Source organism: Notolepis coatsorum (assembly GCF_963971535.1).
Source record: "Notolepis coatsorum genome assembly, contig: SCAFFOLD_688, whole genome shotgun sequence".
NCBI lineage: Eukaryota > Metazoa > Chordata > Actinopteri > Aulopiformes > Paralepididae > Notolepis > Notolepis coatsorum.
In genome coordinates this window covers 15,001-35,726 of record NW_028173896.1, presented here as the reverse complement: position 1 = coordinate 35,726, position 20,726 = coordinate 15,001, and the positions used below count along the sequence as shown (strand labels likewise).

Below are 20,726 nucleotides of genomic sequence, written 5' to 3'. Positions count from 1 at the left end.
TCGATATTGGCTTTTTTACCGATACCGATATACCGATATTGTCCAACTCTTAATTTCCGATACCGATATCAACCGATATCAACCGATATCAACCGATACCGATATATGCAGGGTCCCCCCCCCCCCCCCCCCCAAAAAAACTTAATAATTTCAGGTAATTAACATTACATATCTCTTGTCGTGTAATTAACACAACATTATGCATACTTTGACAATAAATAAAATAATAATTTGTTCTTACTTGCTTGCCTGGGTAAATAAAGGTTAAATAAATGTAAAAGTATAAATAATAATAATCATTTAAAACCGATACCGATATTTTCCGATATCACATTTTTATGCCAATATCGGCCGATAATATCGGTAGGCCGATAATATCGGACATCCCTAATTATGTTGGATATTTTTTTATATCTTCAATCTCTTTCTTCCTTTACTTCTCTTTACTGAGTCAGCAAGTACTGTGTCTGTGACGAATGCTTGGACTGTTCTGTTTGCAGGGATGCCACAGTGCTCTGACCACCTAGTGCGTTATCCTAGATGCATAGGACCATTTTATGAAGAGAGGGTCGCACTCACAAATATTCCATTCACTTGATTTAATTGTTCATCTGTCACAAAACGTTTTCAGCCATCCAGCCTTCATCAGCGTGTACAAATGAAGCAGTACATTCCTTACGGCAGGTGACCTTTAAGGTCACTTGGCGTTTCACTATCGCATAGAAGGGAGCCACATAGCATCAACAATAAAAAAGAAAAAAAAGAATAGCAATATTATTAAATATATTCCATGTATTTCATATATTCCAACTATGGCAGTCACTGTGGACCCCAGGGCCCTCATTTATCAACAATTCTTAGAAAGTGTTCTATTTTCGTACTTAAGCACAGAATTTAGAATGTGTGTACACACAGAAATATCGGGATTTATCAACTGTGTGTACACGGGTCCTACGCTCGTCCGCGTTGATAAATACCATTTGTTCTTACCGTCAATGCTTGTGCATGATTATCCATATATGGTAATGAAACACCCGCCATGGGATATGAAATAATGGACTGACCCGAGCGAACTCTGAGAAACTCCACGAGCGAGATTGTTCACGGACGCGCTGTCGAACCAAGAAGACACAACCCGTGTTATGGGATAAATAAAAGGCTGGCGGACTTGTACACGGTGATGTCAGATATCAACGACTCCCTAAGACCATTGTTGCAATTCTGCCTGGACAGCTCAAAATACTAATAAAGACCGTTCGTTAACCACTGTTTGGCGTTGGTGTGTCATTATAACCATGTTGGAATATGAATGCCTTTATTGTTTATTCGTTTAGTTCGATTGGCTACCAGGTATAATATGATTTGTAGAGGCATCTATTTTGTTGTCGGTATTAGGTAGCCTATATGAATTACATATAATAGCAGCCATAGCCTACATTATGCAACAGTAACTTGCACATATATAATAGCACATGGCACAGCCCTGCGCATGTCCTCCCCACCTCTCCTCCCGTTCGCCCTCTCCTCTGTCGGTCCTGCGTGACCAATAAAGCTGTAAAAATGCTAAAAAATAATAATAAAAAAAATAATAGTAATATGTATAGGCTATAGGCCGTCACTTTGCATTAATAGCCTATATCAGGGCTATTCAACTGGCGGCCCGCGGGCCGGATGATTCTGACCGGCCCGCCAAAGATTACATGATAATAAAAAAAATTAAAAAAATAATAATTTTTCTTTTTTTATATATATATATATTTTTTTTTTTTACTTTTTTCTTTTCATGTCAACGTTAACACGCACAATTGAGCCAAAAGTCACTCAATTAATGACAGATTTCATTGATAAATTGAGGGAAAACTTTGCAAGTCGATTTGATGAATTTGACATGTCCAGAGAATTGATGCATTTTGTGAGCAACCCATTTGCCAATGTAGCTGCTATTTCCACAAAAGGACAAGAGTTCCTTGCATCACTTCACATTGATGAAGGTCTCCTGCAACTTGAAATAATTGACATGCAAGCATCATCTGCTCTGAAGCAGGCACTTGAGAATGAATCCACCACAACATTTTGGATAAAGTGTATTCATGTCAAGACATTCCCCAAAATAAAAACGCTGGCAATATCTGTGCTAACAATGTTTGGCTCAACATACACCTGTGAATCCAGTTTCTCTCACATGAATTCCATTAAAACAAGCAACCGTGCCTCCTTGACAAATGAGCATTTGCATCACTGTTTGCGGGTAGCCCTCACTTCCTATGAACCCTCTTTCTCTGCCATTGCCCAGTCAAAGAAGTGCAATCGCTCTCATTAGATGTGTGTATGTAGGCTAGGCCTGTCTGCCCCCCACCCCCCTGATGTTTGAGAGTTAAGAGTGGACAATAAGTGCTAATAAGATGCTGTGATTTGCTGTTGTTGCACAGACATGAAGCACTTTTTCATAAGCTCAGCTACACTATAAATGTGTTTATTTGTTCAAGTGTTGATGTTAGAATGTTCAGATGCACATCATGCACTTGTTTGTTTTTTTATTTTATTTTTATATTGAAATGTTGAAGAGGAGATGTTGCAGTTGATGCACAGTCATAAATGAAGCACTTTTTGCAGGAGATGTTACAGATGTGGCACATAAATGAAGCACTTTTTTTGAAAAGTATACTACTTTTGCAATGTAGTTAAATAAAAGTTGTGAAAATGTGGTTGCGTGTTGTGTCAAGTGTACATATATTCATAGCACGGGGAGGCGCCGTGGCAGTCCGGCCCCTGGCCCCTTGGGTTTCTGACAATGTGGCCCCCTGAACAATTTAGTTGAATAGCCCTGGCCTATATTCTCAAATGGCATTTAATGGCTATCCGACTCCTCGCTATCCTCGCGGACGGACCAGTATACCTTATATCATATCATATTCCTATGTCTCCAAGGAATCGTGGGGCTCTGGGGAATAAAGGTTGGGAACCCCTGCATAGCCATTATCCTTTATAATGTTATAGGCTATTTTATTTACAGTTTACTCTATCAGCCTACCCAGCATGTAATACGTTCTTTGTTAGAACTCAACTCGTTATTATTTTGCGCATAGATTGCAGAAATACGGGAATGTTTTGATTTATATTTAAAAGGCTTTGACATTGTAAAACTAAATAAGTGGAATTCTGTAAGCAGAATACAAGTCATATCACCCGAACGATATATGCTCTGTATCCAGAGCATGTATGCTTTTCATTCATTTAAGACACATTTATTGCAAGGGTTTTGTAATACACATACACTCAACAAATAACATCTGTTCTCGTTGCAATGCGTTTTTTATTCTTTCTTATACAGTAGGAAGGGGGAAGAACACTATATTGTGCGTGTTCATATGACTTGTATTCTGCTTACACCTTCGAAATTCCACTTATTACGTTTAACAATGGCAAAGCCTTTTAAATATAATCAAAACGTTCCCGTATTTCTGCAATCTATGCGCAAGGTAATAACAGTGCACCCCGTATATTCCGATAACGCTATATAAACCATGCTGCATTCATTCAGAAGGAAAGACCTATTATTCCAAATGCTATTTATAGGGTTTTGACCATAATTACACGACTGTTGCTATTTTACAATTAACTATAATGAATTACGGGGGTCATACAGAACACGTCAGTCAAACTAATGAACGAAAGCTTATTTCTGCATTGAAACTAATGCATGAAACTGATGAGAGCATATGCCGTCCGTCTGCAGTATCCATATTCTACGGCTGGGCGCCAGGTACGCATGCCCTGAGCTGTGCGTAAATATACGCACAAAGTCAAGTTCACGTTCAAATTGATAAGTCACACACTTTGCTTCGAAATTATCGTACGCACGGGTTACTCACATATCTGTGCGTACGCATCGTTGATAAATGAGGGCCCAGGTTCCTCGCCATTCATAAATCAGTTCAAATTAGGGATGTCCGATATTATCGGCCGACCGATATTATCGGCCGATATGGGCAGTAAAATGTGATATCGGAAAATATCGGTATCGGTTTAAAAAAAATAAAAAAACAATAACAATATTTGTTATATATATCCAGTGAAATTATTAGTTACCTGAAATTATTCAGTTTTTTGGACGGGGAAACCCTGCATATATCGGTATCGGTTGATATCGGTTGATATCGGTATCGGAAATTAAGAGTTGGACAATATCGGAATATCGGTATCGGTAAAAAAGCCAATATCGAGCATCCCTAGTTCAAACCAATAGTTGGCAAAAAGGGCTTGGGGCTGTGCCATTATTCTTGTCCACCATGTCGTCTTGTATCATGTGATGAAGGGCTCTCGTTCTCTTCTCTTCGGTATTTCAACTTCTCTTCTATTTTTTTCCTTTCCTATATATTTTCCTTGTTTAAAGTGCATAGACCTGGGGAGTTCCACCTGCTGTTCTCCCCCATCGTAGTCACCCATTGAAGATCAAAACTATAGGTATTACAGCCAAACCGTATTGTGTAGGTTCATAATCATTGACGGCGGTACAGATTATTTAATTCTTACACTGTTACAACCAATAAAACATAAATGTTTTAATGTAATCTTTGAGAACAGGGTGTTCTCACTAGTTCCTCACACCAACGATCACACAGAACACAGGAAACAAGTTTAACAGATTTAATAGAAAGCGATTATTTATTTATGCAGCGTTGTAACAGCCTGAAGCAGGCGGCTTGGGGAGGATGCACTTGGAGCTGCACGCTCCTGGGCAGGTGCACTCAGCGGGGGGGGGGGGGATGGGGGAAGGGAGGAGGGGAAGGGGACCTCTCGTTAGCTCTCGCCTCCGGGCCGGCGGGGTGGAGTGCAGTGGGGGAGACCAGTGCTTTGCCCTGAAAGGGGTGTATGCTGAAGATGGGATGGGAGTCGGACAGAGACCCCATTCCAGAGGGAAGTGAAAAACCAGGTATCCCAGGCCAATAGGGAATTCCTGGGGAAAATACTTCCCTGACCCCTCACTGAGGATCCAGCTATCCTCCAGGAATGTGGGCCTTACTAGCATGAAGATGGGGGGGAAGGGGGGGAGTTTCTTTTCCAGTGAGGAATGACAAGGAGTATAATTAGGCAGTGTATGCATAGATGGAGAATGCAGCGAATACTTGAACCCTGGGAAAATTATATGCCAGCATTTACAATGAAAATATCCTTATTATACTATACCTGTATACTTACCTTCAGGATACAGGAATTGAGGAATTGAAAGCATGTACCTTCTGAGTTTATGTCACAGGTTGATGTTTACTATGTTTATTTTTTATTTTATTTTACTAAAGACACTGTGAAATGCCATTTGCCAGGTCATGTGACTTGTAACATTGGGTCTCATTCCCGAATATTTTCCAAAGAGTTATCTTGGAAGACTTATCTTGGAACTGACTGAGACAGAATTAATGACAAGTTCACTCTGAGTCCCCAACGTGCTGGGAATATGTCTTAAGTGGCTCAAACGGTCACAGCTGGGATATCTGCGTTGGGGAATGGCACCAGTCTGAAACGCGAACGCGCGTCCCCGTTCAGGTCATTTGCATACAAAAAACACCTCCAGAGCTCCTTATAAGGCAACTAATGATGCAGCCGTGTGAAAATGGACGCGGAAGCACTTTGCGACCTATCGAAATTAGATTAATGTATTGTCATTTATATAGCACCTTTCATACACGGAGTGCAGCTCAAAGTGCTTAACAGAGACACGTACAATTCAAGAAAAAAAATTAAATAAAAAAAAGACACAGTAACACAGTAAGTCAAGAAAAAAACAAGAATACCATAAGGTCCATAAGCTCAAAATAAATGCATGCATGCATGCAACACTCCCAGACGTACCCCACGCAAAGGTAAGGAAAAACTCACTAAAACCTAACAATAGGAAAAAATGCACCACAGGCAATAGGCTACTAGTTGATCAATTATTATTTTGGAGTGCTATTTGTTGAAGCACCATAGTTATACAAAAGTTACAAAACATATAAAAAAAACAAGAAAAAAAACACCTCCCTTTTGACTGTTCACCTTGTCGTGGTAAGGGAGGCAGCTTGAGTACCTCAGTGAACCCTGAGAGCTATGCCAGTAGGAGGAAAATCCTAGCAGGTTTTACCAAACCGGACAGGTCTAGGGTGAGAGGTCAGACAAAGCAGTCAGACAACCTTGTGGAAACAGCATGTGGGGCCAATAACCCACCCTGCTGAAGCAAACAGGGGTGATCATGTCTCCAACTTTCACAGATGGATGGAGTATGGTGGAAGATGGCCACCTATCCCCTCTGTCCATAACTAAACTCATCATGAGCAGAGCTTTCATTAGAGCTAATATGAAGGCCCTGTGACGATTTTGGAGCAAAAAATTTGCAGCCATCTTGCATTTGCAGGTCAACAATAGGTCAAATCATTATATAAACACCAAATATGTATTCCTCGATCAAAATAAGCTCTGAAACCATGTATTGTGCATCATTATAGGTCAACCCATTAAAAAGTTCATTTCCACGGCAGCCATTTTGGATTTTGGTCTCTCACGAATTTTCCCCGCCTTTTTTTAAAATACTTCCCCTCCTAGATGACAAATCCATTGAGAAACGGACCTTCGCTCTCCACGGTCACGGAAGTGCCACAGATGACCCTACTACAATGTGGAGGTGAGAAACCTTAGAAGGGCCAATTCAAGGGGGGATCTCCCTTCTTAGATGTCGGTGATATTAGTGTTGCATGTTGCATTAAAAAGAGGCTAAATCCTAATGAAACAAGTAACTAGAATAATATAAGCCTACTGTTCATTCAGTAGACACGTAGGCCATACTGGCGCACACAAGACTTGTTATGGAATATTAATGCAGTCTATTTCCACGCGATTAGCTTTAGTTCTTATTTGTTTATCCACTGTCATTTGCAGTGTTGGTGTACTAGGCTACATAGTGTATTTCAATATCTGTTTTATTGATTAATGATTTGAAGGTTGCAAGTTATAGCTATATCAAACAAATGTCTGTCCCATTGTACCAATCATGTTGGCTATAACCTGCATTATTTCAAATGTATAATTAATCAATAAAACAGATATGTAACAAATAAGAAATACAAATTCCGACTCCCGGAGAGTCAGCATTGCCTTGGCTCGGGCTGATACTCGGCGCTATACTAACTCGTTTGGCTGAGTTAGGGGGAGGGGGAGGGGAGCCATGGGTGGGTCCTGGGCGTTGTGGACAGCGACCCCTACAGTTCGGTCAGGGCGCCTGCTCAGCGAAGGTAGGATCTGGTGAGAGGTAGTGCGGCCTCCCACACGTTACACTCTCCCAGTGAGAATCTGCGCGGCCAGGCTGGCTGCCGGCTGGCTGGCTGCACATGCGTCGGAGGAAAGCATGTGACAGTCTCCGGCCTCTCGGACCAACAGTAGGGGAAAGTGCGCAACAACCAGGAAGGGGGTTGGGAATTGGCATAACGACTAACAGTGGGATGGGAGAAAAATCGGAAAAAGAAGGAGGGGGAAAAAAGATAACAAAAAAATTTAAAATAAATACAAATTCCACAGAAGGTATTAAATAATTATTATTTTCAATCATTTCACAATAATTGCATAATTGTGTTTGAATATCTGAGTAATTAAAGTAATTATACATTTGTCCAAAATAGCTGGTTCAGATATGGTTAATCCAGCTGCCCTGTGATCAGATTAATCCATATTATTTATCTTTCCGACATCAAATGCGTAATTTCTTATCGTACAAATATTGTCATATTTATTTTAATTATGATTAAGTAATTAATTCCAAGGAGGCCTGTAGCGTTGACACGAAGGAATCACTATGATTCCTCCCAAATAAAGCCATTACAAACGGAAAACACAGTCTGTCAAGTTAATAAAATGTTCAATCAGTCATGTTAACAGAACACGCTTTGGGGCAACAATAATGTGGTCAAGAGGTATGGATTCTCTATTGTGCCCGAACTGGCTTGACTTCTTTATTCACATATAAGCAGTAGATGTACAGAGCTCTGCTCTCTTTGAGAGCCGTTGGAGTAGAGAAAGAAATGAGAGGGGGCGACCTCTTATATAGTTTCCTCTACGGTAGAATACTCCGGTAGCTACGCCTAGAGCGCCCTCCGGTGGAGACAGATATATATGCATAGGTAACCTGTTACAGGTGCAAACAGTCATATACACAGTTAGACAGTCACTAACATCCCCACACAGAGTCCCTTAATTCAACAAGTCAATCAATCATAAGCGTACTCCTCAGCACTCTTAAATTCTGCTCTCAGCCACGGCCAAATCCGATCTCAGGAACATTTGGGGAATCGCGCTACTAGCGCTAATATGTCTTAAATGGGCAGAAATCTGCCTGAGAGGAAATCTTTTGTCGTAAATCCGTTCGGGAATGAGACCCATTGACACTGAACCTTGATTACTGTAATGAGAGGCAGCTGGACTATTTAATTGGACTAATTGAGGAGGGGCTGCAGGCTGTATCTTAGCGTGGGATTGGTTGCAGGCTGTATTTTAGTGTGGGATTGGCTGCAGGCTGTATTTTAGTGTGGGATTGGCTGCAGGCTGTATTTTAGCGTGGGATTGGCTGCCATGTCTTTGTGCCCGCCCCTCTCTGTTGGGAACCTACTATAAACTGTCCAGGCTCGATTTCTTCAACCTGTGACATTTACACCAGGAAGAAATTAGATAGAAGGTAGCAAAAGAGGGGTATTTGAAGGGGACAATGCACGAGACAGGGACGAATGGCAAGCCACCAGCAGTGCGGCCGGGGAGGATCTGTATGATGGAGAGGGTGGATGGTTTGGTTCTGACACATATATGTATATATTAATTTGTAATAATGTATAATATGTATCATTTGTAATATTTGTAATATATGTATAATAAATATACTAATTTGTATATTTTTTACCCAGTTTAATCACCTGTACATTGTATATTGCTGTTGCACTTTACTGCTACATTCTTTTCATTGTACTGTACTTGTGCTGTATAATGACAATAGATTTGGATCTAATCTAATCTCTGACAGGACAGATAGAGGAAGACAATGGTGGTGCACATCATGAGCTTCCTCCGTGAAATGTTTATAAAATACTTCAATTATATCATACTATTTAATAATTGACATGGTGCCCATAAACCTCTCAGATATTCAAACAATCACAAGAGCACAACAATACTCTGACATTGGTAACATCATCCTCTCAGCTCCGCAGCATTTACTCAAGACTGGTCTTCAAATGGCGATGCTTATGGGTACCGTAGTAGTTACCATGGAAATTAGTAAAGATTCAATTGCATTAATTGCACATGTACCCATGACTTTCTTCTAGTTTTTTTCAAATGTAAAAACACGGGTGGCTAGGTGGTGTAGTGGGCAAGGCGCTCGCCATCAACGCTGGAGACGCTGGGTTCGAGTCCAGCTCTCGGCGTTGCTATCAGCTTGGCTGGTCGTTCATACTAACACAATTGGCAGTGTTAGGGGTGGGAAAGCTGATGGATGGGTCCTGGGCAGCGACCCCTACAGTTCGGTCGGGGCACCTGCACAGTGAGGGGAGGATCTGGAGAAAGGTAGTGTGACCTTCCACACGTTACACTCTCCCGGTGAGAATCTGCGCTGCCAGGCTGGCTGCCGGCTGGCTGCACATGTGTCGGAGGAAAGCATGTGACAGTCTCCGGCCTCTCGGACCAACAGTAGGGGGGGGGGGTGCGCAACAACCAGGAAGGGGGTTGGGAATTGGCATAACGACTAACAGTGGGATGGGAGAAAAATCGGAAAAAGGGAGGGGGAAAAAAGATTAAAAAAATAAAAATAAAAACTAATAGTAACAGTTGGTCAAATAGAATAGACAGAGTACAGTAAAATAATTCAATAGTGCAGTTCTGAGAATAGACGACACAAAGGCATTGGAGCCACACTGTCAATACAGGATATAAAGACAGCTGTCGCTGCCTGTACGTTACTGCAGGCCGGGGCGTGGGTTAAGGTACCCCACAATCACTAATCCTGTTGTCCAGGGGTTCCCACCCGTTGTCTCAATAGTGCAGTTCTGAATTACCAAACCTGAGAGTTTAAAATATGTAATAAAATATGTAATAAAATATGTAATAAAATATGTAATAAAATATGTAGTAATATATGTAATAAACGAGGAAAATAGAATAGCCAGAGTAAAATAGAATAAAATAGAATGGACAATCAAGCAGCGGAGTGTATTAAAAGGCTATGGTGAAGAGAATGTTGCTTATTTTTTAGATCTAGCCTCCCTAATGTCCATAGGTAGGGTGTTCCATATCTTTGGTGCATAATTTGCGACGGCTGCATCCCCGATTCTCTTTAGGCTGTGGTTTGGAACCTTCAATAGACCAGTAGTAGATGATTGTAATATTCTAGAAGGCACATAGTTGACAAGAGAATTTGCAATGTAGCTTGGTCCTGTTCCATTTAGTGCTTTGTATATAAGGAGGAGGACCTTGAAATCGATTCTAAATGTTACCGGAAGCCAGTGCAGAGAAGCTAATACTGGACTGATGTGGTCTCTCCTCTTGGTTCTAGTTAGTAGCCTAGCTGCAGAGTTTTGAATGAGTTGGAGTCTATCTGTGTTTTTTTTCCGGAAGGCTTGAGATGACTACTGCATTGTAGTAGTCAAGTAGGCTTGAGATAAAGGCATGGATCAGTTTTTCAGCGTCCTTTTGATTTATAAATGGCCGTACCTTAGCTATGTTTCTAAGGTGGAAGAATTGTGTTTTTGTCACCTTGTTGATGTGTGATTTAAAGCTTAGGTCCGGGTCTATTATACACCAAGACTTGGAACTTTGGGTTTGATCCAAGAAGTAAGTTGCCCCATGCATATTGCTCTGTAACATTTGGTCGAGACTCGAGACGAAGATCCACAATCAATCAAATGCACAAATACATCATTTGTAGTACTGAAACACTCAATAGTATTGTGGTACAGTACATGTTGCAAAATAAGCTTTTCACATAATTATATTCCTTATTGTTGCTGTTACGCATTGCTTTGGTCTTCCACGTTTCTCACTAGGTTTCTTTCTTGCATGGCTGTGACTGACAACCGCATCACCCAATCCCTGAACACGTACATTATTGGCTGGACACCCATCCCCAGCAGGACTTTCAACAGGCAATTGCTTAGTGTTGGACCTATATGTTGGCGACTGAAACAATCTCACATTACTCATGAGTGACAACTTCTCATAATATCTTTGTGGCAGAGATCAAATATATTTTAATCATAAAAAGTTACATACAGCTCACGATGATCTTTTATTTATGAATTGTCTTTAATTGAATGAGAGACGTGATGGATGGAGGCGGAGTCTGCAGTGGATGGAGAGAGCTTCACTGAGGAGCAGCCGTCACAGAGACTCCTCCTCCCTGTTGTCTGATTGACGTTTCATCAGAAGTCCAGACAGTGTCCTGCCTTCCTTCATGGTGTCAAACCTTGACCTGCGCTGCAGCTCCGCCGGCGCCACTCTGATTAATCTCTTCAACTGATTCAATTCAAAGTGTGTGTGTGTCTGCATACGAATGTGTGTGTGTGTGTGTGTGTGTGTGTGTGTGTGTGTGTGTGTGTGTGTGTGTGTGTGTGTGCGTGCGTGCCTGCGTGCCTGCGTGCGTGCGTGCGTGCGTGCGCGCGTGCGCGCGTGCGTGCATGCGTGTGTGTGTGTGTGTGTGTGTGTAGGGGCGTAGCAAGGGGGGGGGGGGGTGGAACTGACTACCCAGGGCCCCAAGCTGGATGAGGGCTCACAGAGGGTCCGAACTCTAAAAGTTGGGGCATTTGTCCTGTTATGTCAAAACGAGTAATTTTTTAAGGTATGGTATTAGTAAATTAATGCTGCCTATGGATGTGGCTTTATAATAGTTAATTTGAGTTAGATTGTCTGGAGGTGCGTGTGTATGAGTTGTGGATGGGAAGGAGGTCCCAGAGACACATAATGTGGACAGGGCCCAGAATTCTTGCTATGCCCCTGTGTGTGTCCTTCCATCATCATTTCCCTCTTGTTTTCTAGTCCCTTCAGTGTGTGGGAAAACCAAAGCACCATCCATATCCCTGGGCATTATCAGTTGTGTGTCCATCCACTTCAGACTGTATAACCAACTGTCATCAGCACGCATGCACGCACACACACACACACACACACACACACACACACACACACACACACACACACACACACATGCACACACACACACACACACACACACACACACGCAGACACACACACACACACACACACACACACACACACACACACACACACACACACACACACACACACACACACACACACACACACACACAGAGGCCTCCTTTCTTTAGTCAAAGGGTCCATTTTTGTTTGACCACTGGCCTCCTTAAAGCTTTATCTCCTGACCCCTAATGTCAACATGTGATATTGACAGGCTTAAATAGCCGCCTCTGATCCAGAAACTGTTGTGTCCCAAAAGCCCTGGCTGGGGGACCAGTCAGACCATATAAGTACTGGTCAACACAGCAGACAATGGAAAGTCAATGGGATATAGGAGAGATAGACAGGAATTAAGAGGACGGATACATTGGTATAAATTGATGCTGTCGAAAACAGAAACATCTGTTGATCTGTTGAAGGAATGAGAGTTTGTTCCTTGACACAAGCGATAATGTGTGTTTGTTTTTAGTTTTTGTTAATCAATAGGAGTTGTGTGATGTTAAGTGAGAGCTACTACTGCTATCTTGTTCTACTGTGATATGGGAATTTATGTTGCTCTTTGTTTGTTTTAAAAGACCCAATCTTTAATCCAAATGTAAACAAATTACCACCAAAACTAAGCATTACGAATAGGAGACATATTTTCCTTTGATTTAGTTGATTTTGACAAATGTATATAAATATAAATATGAGTTTTGAATTATATCTATATAATTATAATTGTATATTAGAGGTGGGCATAGATAAAAATGTTTAATCTAGATTAATCTATCTGCAATCCTGGAATTAATCTAGATTAATCTAGATTCAAATGGCTCATTTGAAGTCTGCCGAAAGCATTCAAAATATGTGTGTTCTACCCAAATAATGACCAGAAGTAAGTCCTTACTTTTTCTTTCCTCCTTACGTTTCTCAGGCCAGGTGGCCCATTACACCATGAGCCCATCTCCTGTTTCCAAAGTGCATTACAGACTGTTTGAAAAAGCTGTTTTGCTATGATAATTGGTAATGAAATATCAAAATAATGTTCAATAAGATGTACTTGTGTTTAATAAATTGTTTTATTCAGAACACAAATAATGTTACCAGTACAGTCACTCAGTAGCTATGTGACATGGCTTGACTCAATCAGTCCAATCTCTACGTCTCCTTCCACCAGTCACTCAGGCAGACCAGCTTGTTCACATTGGCTGGTAGTCTGGTCAGTTTAGGCATAATGGCTGCAAAAAATGATTAACATTTGAGCCAATGTTTTTCTGTTCATTTAGGGCCTGATAAACAAAAAAATGCAAGGAGCCCAAAAAATTTGCTAGGCGAAGTCCCTGAAACGGCCACGCCCACTTTCTAGGCCTGGCATTTTGTATCTCGGCTCCTGAAGGTCACAGAGAGTTGATTTTGGGCTCAAAAGTTGTGGAAACACCACATTTATATTAGTGTTATGAACAAACATATCCCCTAAAACCTTTACTTTTTCAGATATTTGTGAAAAATCACTGCCATTCCGCCATGCCCGTTTTGGCTACGGCCGAAATTCAAAACCGCTCTGGGTGTATCGCGTATCATGGGAGAAGAGTTTTCTCATTCATACTTTGCTTTTATGGGTGGGCTGCACCTTGAGAAGTTACTCTGGTCTGTGTTGGCCAGTTGATAAAAGGAACTGGCCTGGATACCATCTTAACCTCAGCTAATCTGAACATCACTGGTCTGACAACTGCTGTATGTGATGTGAATTCCATAAAGAAGGCTAGATACTGCATTCAAATCCTGGCTGTGGTCCTGGCCAATAAGAGAGACGAGGCATTCCAGGCAAAACATCTAGAGGACAACAGTTTGATTTGGAGCAATTGGGTAGCCAATGAAAACAGCCCCATGCTTCACTACTGGACCAATGTCCTTGAAGCAATCAAGAAGGATCTTATCTTCATCAGATACTTTCGGGAGGCCAACTTCACAATGATGGTCAGTGGACTTGAGCAGCTCATTCCTCTTTACTTTGCACTTGATCATACACACTATGCCAGATGGACATCAGTGTTTCTTCAGGATCTCAAAGAGCTCAAATGGAGACACCCAGAGTTGTTCAAGGAATTTCTATCAGGCTCTTTCGCAGTAAACACCAGAGGTAACCGATTTTCGAAGATTGTATGTGATCAAAAGCAGGAGCATAATATAAAGGTCATCAAGTCTGCCACTGGATACGTCGATATCATCAATCGGGAAGATCAGGAATTCTTCAGGAAACTCGAACTTGCCCTACCCGAAATCCAGTGCTACCTAGCTGAGGTCGAAGGTCAAGATCTAGCACACGGACACAAAGAAATGCTGGACTCCTTCAAGGAAATGTTTATCAAGCCACACTCTCAAGGTGTATCAGGGGATCCTTACCAACCCCTTCAACCAAGCTCAGTTCATGAGGTTGAACTCATCCATTCCCTTCCCAGATGTGGTAACTAAAGATGCCAGCCTTGTTTTTACAGTTGGCAAAACACAGCATGACCAGTTTGTGCAAGAGCGATTTGTATATGCTCAGAAGGATGTTAGTGCGAAAATCTCCCGAAATGCCCTGAAACTCCCAAGTTCAGGTGCAAAAGTCCAGCTTGCTAGCCCTGCAATCAAGCCACCTAAAGGAACCTTTGCAAAGCTGAAGGAGGCCTGCAGATCAAGAGAAGAAGAGACAAGGAGGCTCTTTGGTGGTGAATTCACAGGTAAATCTAGTTGATATAATTTCAAAGTTATTCAATGTTTAAGACAAAAAGCTTTCGTCTTACCAGATTCTCGATACAGTGATGTTCAATTATTCATTTTATAAGTGAATTGATTTGACAGTGCTAATTTAATTTTGGTAAAACTATTCATTTCAATCACAGGTTTACCAGAAGCCCTGTCAAGAAAGGATGGAGTCTCATATCCTGAAGGACATCGGAGTACAAGTTCAATCTACAGCCTCAGAGGGACTTGTGATAGATCTATCTGTGCAAGTACGAATCCTGGCGAAGTCTCTCACCAAAGGCATGACATTCCGGGACTTTGTCTTCAAGGTGTTGAACAGCGTTGCCAAGATTAGTCATGAGAAGGGAGCAAATCGTATTGACATTGTGGCTGACCTCTACCAGACTATGAACATTAAGACTGCGACTAGGAATAATCAGGGGTCAGCAGGTAGTTCACAGATGGCCTTCAGCGAGAATGACACCGTGCCGGAATCTAAGCAATTCTTTGAAGGTTTTCTGTCTAATCAAGACAACAAGGTAGCCCTGAATTTAATGTTTGCCAGGATTGCTAAGGAACATGCATGGAACTGGAGCAAGGAGTTCAGCATCACCTACGGCAGGAAGATCCTTGCAAACGTTGGTGAAAATGTTGAGATCCAGCTTTATGACCGCATAGAGATGCTTGAGGAGGCTAACAACCGCATCATTTGCCATGAGATGGACATGCTAAACAAGGGGATCAAGTCAGTTACGGTTAGAACAGTCGACTCCGATGTAGTTGTCATCCTACTAGGGTTCACTACAAAGTTCCTGTCAGTATGTTTTGATTTTCAACTTCGTCGACTTTGCTGTTCCAGACAAATGCCAGTTCTACTCAATCACAGAAGCACACAAGAAGCTTGGTGGAGATGTGGCTGATGCCATGCCTGTGTTCCATTCTTTCAGTGGCTGTGATTCTGTGAGCGCCTTCTTTGGCCACTCAAAGAATGCTCAATTCAAAGCCTGGATGAACCACAGTAAGTTGACAGAGCTCACTGCTGCATTGAGAGGACTAAGTTGCTGCCCTAGTATTGAGACTGTTAGGAACAGCATGGAAGTTATTGAACCCTGGGTAATGAGCTGGTACAACAAGGCTGGACTGTACGACTGTGCAAGTATAGATGGACTCAGATTCCAGCTGTTCAAGCAGTCAGTTAAAGATGAGCTGCGAGACCTCCCCCAAGACAGGATGCACTTCTACAGCATCTGTTGAGAGATAAAGTCCAGGCAGGATGGCTGTGGGGGAACAGCCTTCTACAACTCCCTTGTCCCCCGGTTGTTGAATGGGGATGGACTACCGATGGGGAGAAACTATTCGTCAAGTGGAGCACAGTTTACGCAGGAGACATATTGTCTCAGGTAACAGGGGTGTGTAGCTGCAGATCTAATAAATGCACCTCATGTTCTTGTGCTGGCAGGGGGATGAAATGTCTCATTTATTGCAAGTGCCTCAGCAAGTGTTTGAATCCTGTGTGATGGGATGTGTGATGTGTTCAAATAAAGTTTTTTTGGGGGCGGCTGGGTGGTGCAGCGGACATTGTGCTCGTCACCAACGCAAGAGACACCGGGTTCGACTCCGGCTGTCGGCGTTGCCTCCGGCTTGGGCCAGCCGTCATACTAACTCAATTGGCAGAGTTAGCGGGTGGAAGTCGATGGGTGGTAATCTGGACATTGTGGACAGCGACTCCTACAGGTCGGTTGGGGACGCCTGCACAGCAGAGACAGGAAATGGCGGGGGTAGTGTGAGCCTCCCACACGTTACACCTCGCCAATGAGAGTCCGTGCTGGCAGGTGAAAAGATGTGACAGGCTGCCTCCTCGTGTATCGGAGGGGACACGTGATGCAAGGCTTCTATCCTCCCTACAACCGGCCAGTGGGGGGCATATGCAAGCAACGTTCAAGACCTGAACGTCAGCAAAACAAAAGAGATGATTGTGGACTTCAGGAGGTCGGGGGTCAAGGACTACAGCCCCCTCAGCATCGACGGGGCACCGGTTGAGAGAGTGAACAGTTTCAAGTACCTCGGAGCCCACATATCCGAGGACTTGACATGGACCACACACATTGACAGTGTTGTGAAGAAGGCACGACAACGCCTCTACTTCCTCAGGCGCCTAAGGAAGTTCCAAGTCAGTCAGAAGATCCTTAGGAACTTCTACTCATGTACAATAGAGAGCATCCTGACTGGCAACATCACCTCCTGGTTTGGGAATAGCACTGCACAAGACCGTAGCAGACTACAAAGAGTGACACGTTCAGCCGAACGCACAATTGGAGGGGGGCTTCCCACCCTCCAGAACATTTACAACAAGCGGTGCAGGGGGAAGGCTAAGAGAATTATTAAGGACTCGAGCCACCCGAACAACTGCCTCTTTGAACTGCTGCGGTCAGGCAAGCGATACCGGAGTCTTAAGGCGAGCACAGAAAGACTCAGAAGAAGCTTCTATCCCCAGGCCATCAGGCTGCTAAACGAACAATAAACACTATGCAACAACCATCAAATGCACACAGCACACACACCCACACGCACACACTCACTTAAACCACACAAACACACTTTATATTTATTGATAAAGGATTTGCACTACAACTCGTACACCTACTGTAAATTGTACCTAAATTGCACCTCATCCCATTTCTGCCTTGCACTATATAGTATTGTATATTAGTACACTGCATAGTATTGTATATTATATGGTAACTCAGTTACGTCTATTCTGCATCGAACATTGTACATATGTCTATACTGAACACTGTGACCTCATTTTTTTTTACTTCTAATTTACATGCTATACTATGTTATTTTATTTCATACTTATCTTGTCTTGCACAGTCTGGAGCGTAACAGTAAGAAGCATTTTGTATAAAAGTATTCTGTACTTCTGTATGACAACTATTAAAGAAACTTGAACTTGAACTTGAACTTGAATTGGCACAGTGGAATTGGGATGGAAAATAGAAAAAGGTGAGAAAAAGTGGATACAAAAAATAAAGTTTTTTTGGACTTCAAGTGGTTTGCTTTGTTTCTTGGGTGGTTATTGGGGTCCTCATCTTATAACAAAGCCTCAACCTAAACACTAGTATGCCCCATGAGTAGATTTAGAACTTTGGCCCAAACTAACTGCATGGCCTTCATGAGCAGATTTGGCTGAAGTGGCTTGGGCGCTGATCAATTCAGAGAGAAAAAAAATAGGTTTTTCATGAATATCTCAAAAAGTTAAGGTTTTAGGGCATATGTTTGTTCATAACACTAATATAAATGTGGTGTTTGCGCAACTTTTGAGCCCAAAATCAACTCTCTGTGACCTCCAGGAGCCGAGATACAAAATGTCAGGTCTAAAAAGTGGGCGTGGCCGTTTCAGAGACTTCGCCTACCTAATTTTTTGGGCTCCTTGCTTTTTTTTCTTTATTGGACCCTAAATGAACAGAAAAACATTGGCTCAAATGTTAATCATGATTTGCAGCCTTGACCCCATATTTGCCCCAAACTGACCAGACTATGGTGACAAACTAGCTCTCTTCTTCTGTACAATATGGCCTGATAAAGAGAACAGTCTCTCGCATGGGACAGTTGAGGCAGGGGTCCCCAAGTACTTCAGGGCAATGTGGGCCAGCTTACCATAGACAGCAGTGTGGTCTGACCACCACTTCAGTGGACACTGATCCAAGCTGGCACTTGGCTCTACTTTGTACCTCTCCACAGCATTGCGTACTGGTGTGTCGTCATCCGACTCCGACTCTGATCCCATCAGTAGAAGGGCTGTTTTCTTTTTAGCTTGTAACGTATAGCTTAACTTAGTTAGCAGGCGCAGCTAACGTTAGTTAAAAAGGTTTGAACCGCGACGGGCATATAGTAATGGCGAGGATATAAAGCATGTTAAAGACGCATTTATTGGACGCGTTGCTCGCAGAGTTTACATAGGACAGCGCAACTCCCAAGAGGAGTTATCACAGGCTGTAGAACGCAGAACTGAATAGCTAAAGTGTGGGTACTGCTCAGCCCCTCCCTGCAGCTGGAGCGTCATCACAACAACACGTTAGGTTACATCAGATAATGCAATTGGCTCCCAGACCCAACTTTGAGAATAGATTAATGGCGGTAATTTTGTTATCGCGCGATAAGAGTCCGTCGTTAACTTAGCCCGGTAACGCCGTTAACAGCCCGGCCTTAATATATATATATACACACACACACAATTAAATAACCTTCTTACTGTCTTTTACTATTGTGTACTATGCTATTATGTCTATACTACTACATACTATCCTACTATGCTAATATGTCTATACTACTATGCACTAAGTTCTGCACTGCTAGACAAACAATACCACTGACCCTTAGCCGCCAGAGGTGGACCCCTCCTGCTGACAGGTTGTTCACAATTTGTAAGTCACTTTGGATAAAAGCAGCAGCTAAATGACTAAATGTAAACGTAAAAGGTTTGTGTATATCCTGGTAACGTTTGTAAACACCTGAGTAAAAGAGACATATCTTCTGGTTCACAATGGGTTAAGATATTTCTATTAACTCATTCAGCGCCGGAGCTTATTCCGCGAGATGGCGCTAGTACGCCACCAATGTAAGTCAATGGGGGGACTGCGAGATTTGCGAGTGCTTAAAATATATCTTAAATTATAGCTATGGGTCTAATACACCCGTCGATTATCAGTGAGTTGCTTCCAGTCAACATGTACAAAACGGATTGTTTTTTCATCTGTACATTTCTGTTTTATACCGTTTTGAATATGAGTATAGTTTGGGTGCTTCTGAGTAATTCCAGAGAAAGATGCGATAATAGCGTTTTAGTGGAATACACTAAACACTAGAGGTGGGCATAGATAATTTTTTTTAATCTAGATTAATCTATCTGCAATCCTGGATTTAATCTAGATTAATCTAGATTAAAATGGCTAAAAAAAATTAAAAGAAGTCTGCCAAAGGCATTCAAAATATGTGTTCTACCCAAATAAGTAGGCCTAGACTACTGAGCAAGCTAAATCATAGGTTAGTTTGCTCAAATGTAACAATCAATTACCTTTTCATAAATTCAAAAACCACTCATGTCATGAGTCATGCTCAATTCAAAATCAAAATGTCCATGTATTGGATTAAATTCAAATCATAAGCAAACATTTCAATTTCGTTGTATACTGTGCAATGACAATTAAAATTCTATTCTATTCTATAAAACAAACAATTCATTTTCAGTCCACCATGTGTGTTAAACTCCCATAAACCAGTCAGGTCACTCAATTCAGTTCAGTCCGTGGGGCAGCGGTGGCCTAAAGGTTAGAGAAACGGGTTTGTGACCGGAAGGTTGCCGGTTCGATCCCCGGGACCGGCAGGAACACCAACCGCTGAAGTGCCCTTGAGCAAGGCACTTAACCCCCAACTGCTCCAGTGGAGTTGCTCAGTGGCCAATGGTGTCAACTGTGGTTGTACTGGGCAGCTCCCAGGTGTGAATGGAACTGTGTGAATGTGAAGCAGGGCATTCCTGAAAAAGAACATCTGTGCTCAACGAACCTGCCCTGGGTAAATAAAAGTTTAAAAAAAAAAAAGTAAAAAAAAAAAAAAATTAGATTAACACTTTCTTCGCCAGGCTTATGTACATCATTATACCATCCTCTGCCAGCTCTATTTGTCTATGGAGAAGTTCCCCTTCTTTGCAGGGCTATAACTTTTAAAATTGTATTGCTAAATTGACATTACTATGGCCCATTCAACATCAAGTATCTATTGTTCAGGGTGTAGCA

The 20,726-nt window shown here is 42.2% G+C and overlaps 1 protein-coding gene across 1 annotated transcript in view; it reads left to right on the top strand.

The window, feature by feature from the left end:
- Positions 1 to 15,233: 15,233 nt before the first annotated feature.
- Positions 15,234 to 20,726, top strand: part of LOC311247673 (uncharacterized protein) — a gene marked incomplete at both ends in the record, with an annotated part of 18,260 nt that continues 12,767 nt past the window's right edge. The window contains one exon of the mRNA XM_084338687.1: positions 15,234 to 15,676. Within this exon, the coding sequence (XP_084194813.1) occupies positions 15,234 to 15,676 (443 nt within the window). The remainder of the gene's footprint in view (positions 15,677 to 20,726) is intronic.